Source organism: Tursiops truncatus, chromosome 1 (assembly GCF_011762595.2).
Source record: "Tursiops truncatus isolate mTurTru1 chromosome 1, mTurTru1.mat.Y, whole genome shotgun sequence".
Classification (NCBI taxonomy): domain Eukaryota; kingdom Metazoa; phylum Chordata; class Mammalia; order Artiodactyla; family Delphinidae; genus Tursiops; species Tursiops truncatus.
Genome location: NC_047034.1, coordinates 131,713,614 through 131,727,352, shown reverse-complemented (window position 1 = coordinate 131,727,352; position 13,739 = coordinate 131,713,614). Strand labels below are relative to the sequence as shown.

At 39.5% G+C, this 13,739-nt stretch overlaps 1 protein-coding gene across 7 annotated transcripts in view; it reads left to right on the top strand.

Moving 5' to 3' along the window:
• NFIA (nuclear factor I A) overlaps positions 1–13,739 on the top strand; it is a 401,445-nt gene that overhangs the window by 357,432 nt on the left and 30,274 nt on the right. For 5 of the 7 annotated variants that reach the window (XM_073789111.1, XM_073789092.1, XM_073789110.1 and 2 more), the window contains one exon: positions 6,657–6,748. The exons of the other annotated variants lie outside the window; for them this stretch is intronic. In XM_073789111.1, the coding sequence (XP_073645212.1) occupies positions 6,657–6,748 (92 nt within the window). The remainder of the gene's footprint in view (positions 1–6,656; positions 6,749–13,739) is intronic. 7 annotated transcript variants of the gene reach the window in all.

Genomic DNA, 13,739 nt, shown 5'->3' with positions numbered 1-13,739 from the left:
TGGCACATTAAACATTTCATGCAAATTGTTACCGTACATGTTAAGTAATGCTAATATATTAAAGTTCGAATTCATTAGCTTTTCAGGAAGAAGGCTTGTGGGTATGTTATTCTGTAATAATTTACTAGCCATAAGTAGGCTTTAATTTCATGCCCTGAGGACTGTGTCTTTTTGTGTTGTTGGTAGCTTGTTTGTAGAGACAAAAGATCTGCAGAGATAATAGAATGAGGTAACTGACTGCACAGATGTGATCAAAGTAATGGAAATTCAGTGTGGTTATCTTCTAGATTCCAAACATCTGGATGAAAACTACAATATCCATTCATTCACGTGGGAATTTCTAAACCTCTGAATACTGGGGATTCATGTGTCAACAAAGGCTGTGTTTCCTTGGCTGTATAATTACATTAATAATGCTAACCCAGGCCCTATAAACTTGTCGATACTCATAGATTATTTCGAAGGAAAAAAACTCCAATATCCTCCAGCATTTCTTCTGTGACCTGGCAAGAAATAGTGCTGTTCAAGTTCCCAAATGAGTTCAATTGTAATGGACTTCATTTAGAAATTAGCCAATCTATTTTCTAATAGCTTCCACATTTTTTTCTAGAAATGAAAGTTTTCTCACAGGGCTTTTTTAAAAAACTAGTAACATGTGATAGTGCAGTTAAGATTGCAGAAACTATTTCAATCAGGTATTTAGTCATCTCACTGCTTCAGTTTGCAACTGAATGCGTTCTCATGCACCGTCAGGTGTCACTGATAAACATTTAGAAAATTGCAGTCTGAAGACACAGTGGTGTGTTCAAGTCTGCATTCCTAAACTTGTTTGGATGGCTTCTGTCCAGTAACCAGCACATTCCTGGGCAGGCAGTAAGTCTAGCTGAATGAAATTGAATTTTTGACTAGCATTTTTAAAGGGATATCTGCACATGTGCGTATGTCTGAGTTTCTGAACACAAGGGAACATGTGAAGTGTATACTGATTTTGAGATAGGAGGGGAAAGGTTTAAAGTGTTAGGATGCCTAACGGTCTTAATGGTGTTTAGAATGGAAATCTGGTATCTTTGATAATTTTATAAATTATTTCTTCCTCTTGAAGGAAAAATTCAATAGACTTTTCCTCCTCCATTTTCAAACATTCAAGTCTCTGATCCTTAAATTTTTATCTTCCCTGACCTTATGGCAGAGATATTCACAACGTCCCATCTTTTCTCCTTTCCCTCGGCGATTGACATCCCCATTACCCAACTCTGTTTCTTCGCTCATGCAGCTTCCTCTGTGATCCCCAATCCATCTGAACTTGTCAACCAACACATCTTTTACAGCCCGTCATCACAGCCATCTCCATCTCCTCTACAAAGCTTTTCCTGTTCCCCTGCCAGGTGTCACTTTTCTGTCCTTTAACACCCTAAAGATTTTTATTTATGTTACTTTTAGGCACTCATATTTTCACTTTCTGTACTCATCTCTCCCCACTAGACTCTAACATTTCATGGATAGCCGTGTGTCTGGCTTATCTTTTTAACTCCCATAAAACTTAGCATAGAGCCTGGCACAGAGGAAGTGTTCACACGAGAGAGAGACAGAGACAGACAAAGAGTAAGAGAGAGAGAGGGAGAGGATATGAATATATTAAACTATCTTTCCTTGATGCACCACAGCGGTTAGACTTGGTAGAGTTTAAGGGAATGAAGAATTGGTATTTCCTCCTTTTACGTAGTTGGAATCTCTGATGAAACAGATCACAAACTTCTCTTCAAACTTTGTGCCAGGGTTTGGGGAACTTTGTTGCTTCCTGTGTCTGGAAGTAAATTCAGAATGTCAGAACTAAGAAGGACCTACTGCAGAGCACAGGGAATTGTACTCAATAACTTGTAATAACCTATAATGGAAATGTATCTTTAAAAGAATAGGCACATATATATATATATATATATATATATATATATCTGAATCACATTGCTGTAAACTTGAAACTAACACAACATTGTAAGTCAACTATATTTCAATAAATTTTTTTTTAAAAGACAAATGTCTGTGCTCGCTTCGGCAGCACATATACTAAAAAAAGAAAAAAAAGACAAATATCTAACGCATACACACACACACACACACAACACACACACACAAAGAATGTCAAAGCTCACTAGCTGTCTTACATTGTCTTTCCTGCCAAGGTGCCTCACCAGGTCATCCCCCCTCCTCCTCCCCAGCAGAGGAGCTGGCCATCACTATCCTCAGGCCGTTCAGCCCCAGGCCACCTGGCCACTCAACCTCCTGGTAGCCGCTCTGTGGACACAGGAGGGGGCTTCGTCCAAAGGTCAGCTCTCCTTTCACACCCAAGCTCTACACAGAAATCTATCTAAATTTTCTCGCTCTCCTGTTTTTCAGTGATTACACGCAATTCAGGGGTTGCTAAATTTGAACTAGATCTTGAGTCTGGCTGCCTACTTTCAAAACAAGCTGATGCGCTCACATTTTCTAGTTTGTCAGATTTGAGTAGTTTTATTGATACCATTTTTATCTTAAAGAAACATCAACTGACATTGATACACATATTTTAATATTTTAATATCTTGTTTTTCAGTCATATTTTTTCCCCCAAACAGGAAAACTCCAAGCATCTTTTATTCAAAACAATTTGACCACTTTCTTAGCACCATGGTCAGGTATGATTGTTGGGTGAAGGCTGTTACAGACTCAAAACTGATTCATCTAGAAATGCCGTGATTCCTCTATCCAGACACATCCCTTATTTCTTCTTATTCAGGAAAACAACACAAGACAAACAAACAAACAAAAAACCAGACAACCTGGGAACAACAAAAGTTGGAATTCTCTTTGGCTTGCAGGCAGTCAGTTACATCCATTTCTGAGGACATAGAGGCAGTTCTCCCAGGGAACACCTGCAGGGTTGTAAAGAGCAGGGCTAATGGGTGATCTCTGCCACTCTCCCTGCCCATCCCACAAGCTCCCTAGAGATAGATTCCAGCATCCGCAGAGGCCCGACTGCATATAAAGAACTGTTCATGAACCGTTTTTCCAGTTGATCATCCTGAGGCCCAACTTGTACTGCCTAAGTGAAGGATTATAGAATTAGCAGTGCATATGGTAAGTGGGCAACACAGAAGGATATGGGATCAAATTCTGATTTGGGATTTTGGTACTTACCCCTGGGGCTAAGGCTAAGAGTCTTGGGTAATCTGAAGAAATATGTTAGAAAGAGAAAAAGTACGATCAGATTAGCCCAAATAAGAGCTGGTGGAAGCTTCTTATAGGAATGTTTTTTCAAAATGTTAAGAAAATGGTCCATGGTGATACTGCTCATGTAGGTAAAATGGCTGCTAAAAAAAAGCAAACACTTTCTTTTTCAGAAACAGGCAAGCAATCATAATTTGATTTCTAATAGTCATGTTTGCCATGAGGACTTTTACAATGAGGTTATATAAGCAAATTGATTTCCCTGTTGACTTTATCAGAAAATCGTAAAATGCCCCTGAATCTTCCCTCCAGAATTCTCAAAAATGCCTACAATAATCTTCCTAGAAAATTATTTTCCGGATTTCATGATGTCCTGAAGCTCCTCCAGCAGCATTTGATTATTGCTGCTGTAAATAGGCAAAAATTATAATTAAGAAAGATAATGAATGTGATATAATAGCATAGTAAACACAGTTGTATATAATTCATTACCACATCTCCCCTTTACTTGATTTTATATTCATGTTGAAAGCTCTTAACTGGGCATGTGTAATTGATTCACCATGGTATATGTGGTTGTTTTAATAAAAAGTTTCAACTGAGGCTTTTGTTTAACAGGATAACTCCCTCATTCCACTGTTTCTTTAGGAAAATCAAATTCAACTTATGTCATATCATCTCTGGAACTACATCCTGTTATAGGTGAACACTGCCTATTTTAGCTACAATAATGGAAGATGAGTCAGACTTTCTTCCTTCCCTTGTTTTTCCTGTGTCCTTGATTTTTCCCAGAATCAACTTTCTATAGAATAAATTTCCCTGGGCACTTTTTGTTCCATTCGATGGAACTCAGAGACTCTCAGATTTTTGTAGTTGTAATATCCTTTTCTTAAAAAGGCAAACACATTACCACCTCTCTCAGCATTGCTTTCTTTTTTAAAAACCAAAATAAAGTTTGGAGAAGTTTTAATAGCTTGTGAGAGCATTAAAGGCCTTCTGGGATGTTTTGTCTCATGATTGAAGAAGGGACAATAGCCAATTGTTAGCCTCATGGTAATTTTGAGCGGCTCAATTATTTGGATGCTAACCCTACTTTCAAAATGGCAGGGCTTCCCTGGTGGCACAGTGGTTGAGAGTCCACCTGCCGATGCAGGCGACGCGGGTTTGTGTCCCGGTCCGGGGGCATCCCACATGCCGCGGAGCGGCTGTGCCCGTGAGCCATGGCCGCTGAGCCTGCGCGTCCGGAGCCTGTGCTCCGCACCGGGAGAGGCCACAACAGTGAGAGGCCCGTGTACCGCAAAAAAAAAAAAAAAAAAAAAAAAAAGGCAAGATAGAGAATGGGATGTAATACACACTTTTCCAGATTTAGTGCTATGTATGGTCAACGAAGAACTATAGTCACACACCAAAAAGAAAAAGAAAAAAAAGTACCATGTATCCTAGGATCAATCAGCATGCATGTTTCTGACGTCACCAGTATGGTAAAAACATCATAGGAAATCCTGCTGTGTGTCTGCAGTGACCAGGGCTGACATGCACACACTGCTCCGCTAGGACCATCAAACCAAGGCCTCGCGGTTCAGCATCTGTCATCAGTCATTTAGTCTTAGAACCTCAGCTTACTCTTTATGCCTTTTTGTTCCTTCTCAACCTACCTACCTATTCACATGTGAAAAAACACTTTTTTTCCTCCTAACGGCTAACAGGTTATTTTATCTACTAGCTTCCTCCTTATCTCTCCCACATCCTCTTTGTGCCCTAGAAGCAGGTAAATTCACTGCCAGCTAATTATAGTACATCATTTTCAATACATAACTTTCTGTTCAGACTTCTGAAAGCATATCAAAGTAGAGCAATAGGCTGAATGAAACAATTAATAAAGAGTATTTTACTGAGCTTTTTAAAAAAGCAAATTTCCCCCATACCAGTGAGTGAGAGGCACATACAGAACGGCTAAATGCAGAGGTATTTCTCAAATCTGTTCAGGTTAATCTTGACATAGGATAGGCTGGGGAAGAAATCAGTAGATTCGCGTTGCTAGACAGTACAGTGTACCATACGTTTAGATCACTTTATATAAAGCTGTTATTGGATGAATTCTTCTAAAACAAATACTACAACAACAAAAAGTTTCTTAAGAATAGACATCAGGGGAACCTTATGTTCCTCCTCTGTTCCATGCTGATTTAACACAACCATACCCACATGACCATCACAGCTCTGCGCGGGTGACTTAGCTCTAATGACCAATAGGACTTGGCCCAGATTGGTGGAAATTTTATGTCTAGATGTGCTTAACAAGGGAAACAAGAAGTGTGAGCAGTTTTCTGTGAAACAGAAAATCAAAGGAAGAGAAGCAGATGATGTCAACAAGGGGAAAAAGATCTGGCAAATGAATTTGGTATTATTCCCTCAATTATCTGTGTTTTTTAAGAAATGCAAATCCTTTTCATCTTTTAGATGGTGCATGTCTCGTGTTAGTCCAGAAAACTTATGCCTTTTACAAGTATTGTTAAGAAATTTGAAATTAAGTAATAGTCTATCTAAAAATTTTAGTAAAGAAAGAATGTGAATAAATCCTTGGAGTTTGTGGTAAAGAAGTGAATTGAAGGACACCAGAAAACAAAATGTTCATTTGGATATATGAACCAATGAAACACCAGAACCACAGAATTTTTTCTCTCTAAACTATAGTGAAGCTCTTAAATATGAGTATAAAAACCAACACCAAAACGTTCATGTACTGTGAAAAGGATAGTTGGCTGAAGTGTGGTACCTGAGGTTCCAGGTTTACACGGGATCTTGATGGTTTGTACCTGAACAGAAGGGTTCTAGGGTGGGAAGACTACAAATGTTAGTACTCTAAGAGCATTTTGTGCATCATAAAATTCTAGACGCCCCACTGAGCCTGTAAAGACAGCGTGCTCTAAATGGTTTTCCACCACTTTTCTGGAGAACCCAGTCCCTTCTATAAAGACTCCTCTTCCATATTTAGAGATGGAGGCACAGGAACATTTCATGATCTTTAGGAGGGTAATAGTGTGAAAAGTAAGGTTGTAAAATGAACTACTTTCCTCCCCTTTCTACCTAATTTCTTTCTCCTGTGCTTTTAAAGACTAGGATATCTCTTTCTGACCCCAGAGCTCATGTTTAACTCAGAAAGTATACTTTACAAATGTCCTGCATGTTCTAATTTGTATGATGGAAGGAGAAAAGAGCTCATCTGAGCACCAGTTTGACATCGTTTTATTCCAACAGTCTTTGGAAGCCAACACTCCTTCCCTTTTTGACTGTCTAAAATGCCCTTGCTAGCCAGATCCTTCTGCTAGCTACAGTGTTTGCACATTTCCTTGTTAATCAGCCGCGTAGGCTCGGAGACTGTGTGTTTTGGTGTTGTTTCTGTGTGCAATCTCGTGCTGCTTCCTGAACGCATGTGTCCCTTCCCTTCACAGCCTACTCGACACCCAGCACCTCCCCCGCAAACCGATTCGTCAGTGTTGGACCACGGGATCCAAGCTTTGTAAATATCCCTCAACAGACACAGGTGGGCCGCTCTCATCTTTTCTGTATGTGGTGCAGCTTGTTTTATTCATCAGGTGCATTGTAACTCGTCTTTCGGCACAACAGGCTGCATTTCCCAGCCCCTGTTCAGTCCCCTTTCCTCCCGACCCCTACCCATCCTGGCCCTTCAGCCACATTTCCATGTGTTCTTAGAAATCATGGAAAACAGTGCCTGCAATTTTTGCTTCTTGTATTGAGGGGGTAGGAGAGGAGGGCTTCTGTGCCAGAACTGCTTTTGCTATGGGAAGAAAATTTTCCCAGGCTGGATAGCGTGTGCTCCCTCTTTTAGGAATCTGTGCCTCTCTACGTGCAAGCAGACAGAAGTAGGCCCCTATTGAACCTGGAAAGTATACTCTGGCTGCCGGCGACATCAGAGTGCATGCAGGGAATGGGGGGCCAGTCCCTCTTATGTACTCATTATAGGGTCCCCAGGAACCTGGCAGACTTTCTAAGAGAAAGGAAAAGAAAGGGTTCCTGAGCGCTGTTAAGTTGCTGGTGTTGGTACTGAAATAGGAGGTGTTTGTTACTGGCTTCGCTGGCCCCAGTGGGGTGGGAGGGGATTATGTGAATATAATGTCATATTTTGAGGTAGGTGATTGAAAAAGAGTATGCCAGGACATCTAGAGTTTGTTTTTCAATAGATAGTTGTGTTTTGTGTTAGTATAGGCCAAGGAGAAAGAATCTCTTTTAAAAGTTTTGCAATAGCTGCTGTTAATTGAGAAACAGTGAAAGACTTTTGGAATTCAAAGGTAGCATATATAAAGATACTTAGAGAGTTGTGGAATAGAATTAGATGCAAGTTTTGGAAGAATCTACTCTCTGATCTCCTAATCAGAATGTGACTGTATATTATCAGAATTGACATAAAGAATTTTCTCTTTGAGGTTCTCAACACAGTGTTTGAAAAATTCTCCTAGATATTTTGTGCATGCGCCTCGGTATGTAATCTCCAGATGCCTAATTTATAACTATTCATCTTTGTGTGTAACACTATGAGCAGGTGCTTATGAACGAGATAGATTTGCTTTCCTGGGTCCGCTTGCTTTCTCTGTGAAGGGTTTTAGTTTATTGCTGTGTCGACAGCGTGGGTTAAACAGCATTGCATCTGAAGCCTTCCTTACACTGAAGCAGGGTCACGGAAAGTACAGCCTCAGAGGAGGCAGCTGGGAGGAGAGGGAGAGGGGAAGGAGGGAGGGGAGGGAGAAGGTTAACTCTTGAATTTCCCACTTCTGCTGTTTCTTCTGAAACTGGCAGGTACATGGCATCTGGGATTAACTTCGCCTATTCAGTACTCCCCATAAAATTGTTCAAGTTTATTGCTTATTTTCCCATACCTTCAAATATTTAACTGGTGAATTTGAAGTTGAATAATTACCTCAAAGGCATTACAGTAGAAGAACATTTCTTCCTGTACTTCTGGCTCACATGATCAAGGTCAATGAGAAGGGGAGAACTGGGGACAGTAGCTTTACATTGGATGATTGCTTTTCTCAAAGCACCAGTGGGCTCAGGTTACTTCATTAAGAACCTCAAAAATGCAGTTTGGAAATGTCCTGTTTTGTATTTTATATAGTATTTTTATATAAGCTGTGATTCACTGAACTGAAACTGTACCCTGCATTCCAACATGGCTTTGTTTCACAAATGCCTTATTTAACCCAGAAACTGAGTCTTCATGATGTTGACCACAAAAATTCAATTCTTAAAAATCCAGATTTTCTACGCATCTGTATGAATGATGTCATGTAGACCCAGTATTGGCATCTGGAACTGAATTTTTTGGGTTTCTGTTAAATATTTGGCATCATAGAGACAACAGCTTAAATGTTTTTTATCACAGTGACACCTGCCACTTTTGGCTTGAAGAAAGCCATCCCCAATTGTCTTATGAGAAACCACGCTAATGGAGTTACTCTTTTTCCCCAAAAAAATATCCTGAGATAAAAGTGTGCTCTAAGTATTTTAATATTTAGGTATATATATTAACTCTTTTTTTTTAAAGGAACTACTTTCTGGAACCATTTAAAGTGGTAGGCATATATAGATATAGATCATAAAAATAATATTTTTAGGTAATCTTTTTGAGAGGACATCAGAAGAAGAATTTTTATAGGAATTTTTTAAGACATAATTTGAACATGGCCTGCAGATTAGTAATTTCCTAGGCAAGCTTGCATTTTTCTATATAAATATTTTTGTTAATAAGGCATGAACTTTGTATTAGTTGAATTATGGGAAAAGTTTTCTGGAAAAACAATCTTTTCTTTTCTGCCTTTAAAGAAGTAAAAATTGAAGTGTCACCCAAGCAGATAGGTAAACTTTATAAATGCAGGAGAGGTATCCCGCACAGAAATCCATAAACAAATACAAAATAAAATGGTCTCCCTTTTCCCCAAAGAAACCTCTTGAAACATCAACCTGTAGAAGACAGATTAGATACGGTCCCTGTTTTTTCCAGCAGATAGAATTCCAGCTAATGAATAGACATTTGAAGTAGGCAGCTTTCAGTTTATCATAAGACCTTTCTTTAAAAAAAAAAAAAAAAGTTCTTTGATTATACATAGCCTCTATTTATTGAGCATTTTCTATGTACTGAGTACCTTAGGTACATTATCCAACGAATCTTGACAGCTACCCAATAGGATATATATAATTATCTCCACTTCATAGATTTGAAACCTGAGATCTGAAGAGATCGTTGATTTTCCCAAGGCCACACATGATGAGAGGCAGAGCAAGAATGCCTCCCCAGTTTTGTCTGACTCCAAGGCCTATGCTCTCAAACCACTGTGCTGTACTGCCTCATGGGCTGGTGAGCACCTTTCCCTGCAGATACTCAAACAGAGACTGATGCTCAACTCTCAGGAATACCACTGACGTATTCCCTGGTTTTAAATCTGAGATTGCACTAAAATCTAATCATGAGTATATACCCCAAAGAATTGAAAGCCGGGTCTCCAAGAGATACTTGTACACCCATGTTCTTCGCAGCATTATTCACAATAGCCAAAAGGTAAAAGCAATCCAAATATCCATTGACAGATAAATGGATAAACAAAATATGGTATATACATTTTATTGTGTATATACCATTTTAATGTGGTATCATACATATTATTCAAAATTGAAAAGAAAGGGAATTCTGCAGTATGTTACAGCATAGATGAACTTTGAAGACGTTATGGAAAGTGAAATAGTCCAGTCCCAAAAGGACGAATACTATACGATTCCACTTATGTGAGGTACCTAGTGTAGTCAAATTCATAGAGACAAAAAGTAGAATGGTGGTTGCCGAGAGCTGGAGAGAGGGCAGAAGAGAGAGTTATTGTTTGGTGGGACAGAGTGTTAGTCTTATAAGATGAAAAAAGCTCTGAAGGTGTATGGTGGTGATGGTTGCACAACAGTGTGAATGTCCTGAATATCACTAAACTGTCCACTTAAAAATGGTTAAGATGGTAAATTTTATGTTGTGTGTATTTCACCACAATTTTTAAAATGTAATCATTAGATAAACTCTTCATGGTCCTTTCTCCACTTGAGAGTCTAAAATTCTGTAAAACAGCCAGGAAGAGTGGACTGTTTACCAGAAAACCCACTGTCATTTTGTGCTCTCGTGTCCAACACATAGTGCGTAGTCAGCAGATACGGGTTGAATCTAAATGATTCATAAGGAAGTTTAAAAATAATGACTTTTTCTTATTACAGTCGTGATACATGTTAATTGTGGAAAATACAGATGGGAAAAATAATAAAAATCACTTGTAGTCCTACTGTTAACATTTCTGTCTGAATCCATCCAGACTGCTTCGATGCATACAAATATATTGCAAAAATGAGATCATATTATATACACTGTTGGGTAACCTGCTGTTTCTTCGCCGTAACAATATATTATGGCCTTCTTTCCATGTAAATTGGAAAAATTGAATATTGGCTTTTATTGCACCTATTCATCATCTGTAATGATTGGTAGGGAAAGATAACATGGATAATTGAAAGCCATTTTTTCTCCTCCTTCCCTTCCAGTCTATCTTTTTTCCTCCAGAGAATTCCTCCCTTCACTGAGACAGAATTGCCTTCTCTTTAGCCTTCCCTCGAGCTAGTTTTCTTTCAAACTGCCTTCCAGTTGCATTGTCTATCTCATCCCAGCTTTTGGCTCTGTTGGAACATTCCTGCCAAGTTATCTGTCCCATTCTTCTGAATCACTTGTCTGCTACCTCTGCTACTATCATGATTTGCCTTTCGTTTTCCTTATACTCGTCCATTTTGTAGCTCATTATTAACCTGGGGGGTAGCCACCTCCTGACAGCCTTTAGAACACCCATCCGTTCTAAGAAACCGTGACCACCCTGAATCTCTTATTTTTCAGTATTGTCCACCATGATAGTTGATACTAACATATAGAAAAGTCTCTGGGGCATAGAGTATCTACTTCACTTTGGACACTATTAATGTCCCCTGCACGCCCACTGAATGATATAAGAGAGCATGGCATCATCTCAAACAGCAGAAAGCCAATGGCCATTTCAGTTGCATCTCATAATTTAATCTGGTCCCTGAAAACGAGAGCCATTAAGAGGAGGCATTTATTTAGAGAAAAAAAGTTAATATTTCATCATGAGGTAATAAATAGAAATACCAATTCCCACACAGAAGGACTGAGCAAAGAACTCATTTTTTTTCAGGTTCTAGTTTAATCAGAATGTTCAAATAAAATGCTTAACCTGCAGAACACCCATGAAGACTAATTCTTTAAAATGAAAAATGAGTGCAAACAATACTAAAAAACAGGCATTTCTTCCCTGCCACCCAAATCTATCGCTGTTCTACCTCAACAGAATTGTGGTATCTGAAATGCTATTTAAAACCAAATTACCATTTGGGTTATTAGAAGAATCGCTTGGCATGGCATGGGCCTGATTTGTTGACAAAAAGACACAGGTGCTGTAACCTTTGCTTAATAAATCATTTAGCTGCCTGACTGGCAAGCAGTGTGGCTCCCTTTGCCTCATGAAATTTACAAATGTATGCGCAAACCACACACTTCACTGTACTGGAAACCGGCTCATCTGGAGAGGTCCCTGCAGAGCTAAATTATGGGCATAGCACCCGCTGTCTGCCTTTGGTGGGGATGCACAAGGAACATAGGGAGGTGGTGGATATGGAGAGCGTTTGGATCTGTTGCCATTCTGTGTGTCATATTCCTGAAACTCTGCCTAAGAAACCAAAGCTCGGGCAATCTGCAGAATGCAAAACTTCCTAAGTCCCTTTCATCAGTCACTCATCATTTCTGACTATATTCCCAGGACCCAAGAAGGCAGGGAATAACAATTCTCCTCAAGTTGTTCAAAGTCTAATAGAGGAAGCAGATGTAAAAAATAATAGTAATGACAACAACGTTAATAATGCAGTGGGATACCAGTTACAATAAGGATTTGCCCAAGAGGCTTTGAGACCAGAGAGCTGAGTAGAAGAACTTTCCAAAGAGTGGAAGGGACAGAAAACGCTAGATAGTTTTTCTGTCCTTGTCTAACTTTGGACTGATGATATGGCTCTGGTTCTTATACATTTTACCTTTTTCCTGTACTTTTAATTTTTGCCATGAGCTGGTCGATAAGGCTTTATCCCATCTTAGGTAGAGAGACACGCTGAGTTCTGTCTTCTCTGGACCAAGCAGATAAAATTAGAATCCTTTCCCACTGCTGGCATATCAGCCAGACCCCCTGCCCCAGTCCCTCATTTCCAAGAAACAGCCTTTCTTGCGTAATGTTCTCACCCAGGACACCAAGCTCGCTTGAGATTGCACTGCAGTTAGCTGAAGCCATTCCCTGCCCAGACTCCAGCTGCCTGCCTGTAGGAGGTTAGGTACCACACAGAAGTTCAAGGAGCAGCCTGGATAGTTGCAAAGGCAGGAAACTCAGATTTTGTTAGAGAAAGGAAAATAAAAAATATCGTCCCCCTTCTAGTTAGAATTGGATCTGAGCATTTTTGTTACAAGCCCATACAGCTGAAAACTCCCAGGATTGGAGAGGAATGGCAGATAAAATTCCATTTACTCCTAACTTTGAAAAAAGTTAATTGGCCAAATGGGCATTCTGTATTAAGCTCCAGGGCATGCCGGGTTCTGTGCCTGCACTCCCTACAGACCTCAGAGCCCTCTGAGATTGGTGCTGTTATCCTTATTTTACAGATGAGGAAACTGAAATTTCAAAGAGTATACTTGCCCCCTGGCAAACGAGGTAGCCAGGGTTTGAACCAGTCTGTCTCCAGAACTGCTCTCTTTCCTGAATACTGTCTTCATGCTTAACCATTTATAATGAAAGGTTACTGACTGTTTTCTCTTTATGGTCTAAGATTGACTCATCCTCTTACATCAAGGAATAGGACCGACGCTGTACTTGGTTCTTCTGAAGACCTGCCCCAGTTTCCTATTAGCCTGCATCTGTGAAATCAAGACTGAGTTCATTCTGTCATCCTGCCTGGGAAAAAGACCTTTACTAATGACATTAGTCTGCATCTGTGAGAACAACCAGCCTCTGCCCAGAGCCCAGATAGCAGAGCAGCTGAGACTGTGAGCTTTCCTTTCAGATCTTGGTTGGAGCTTTATTTCATCACTTAGCAGTAGTATGTGTACTTCAATTCTTGTAGTTTTTAAAATTTTTTCTTTGTAATTCAATTTTTCTAGCCTGGTTTATTAACTGTAAAATGGTGATAACTGTATTTATCTACCTTCTACGGTTGTGTTGAGTCTTAAATTCTGTTAGTGTAGAGAAAGTAAATGCTTGACACCTGTTAAATGCTCAACAAATAATAGCATTTGTTGTTCAGTTGATAACTAAACTCATATTTAAACAGTATTTTCTGGATTACAAAGTATTTTCTCATTTGATCTTCAGAGCAACCCTTTGAAGTAGGCAGAGCCGTTATCATTATCCCCATTATACAGATTTTAAAACTGAGGTTTAAAGAGAGGG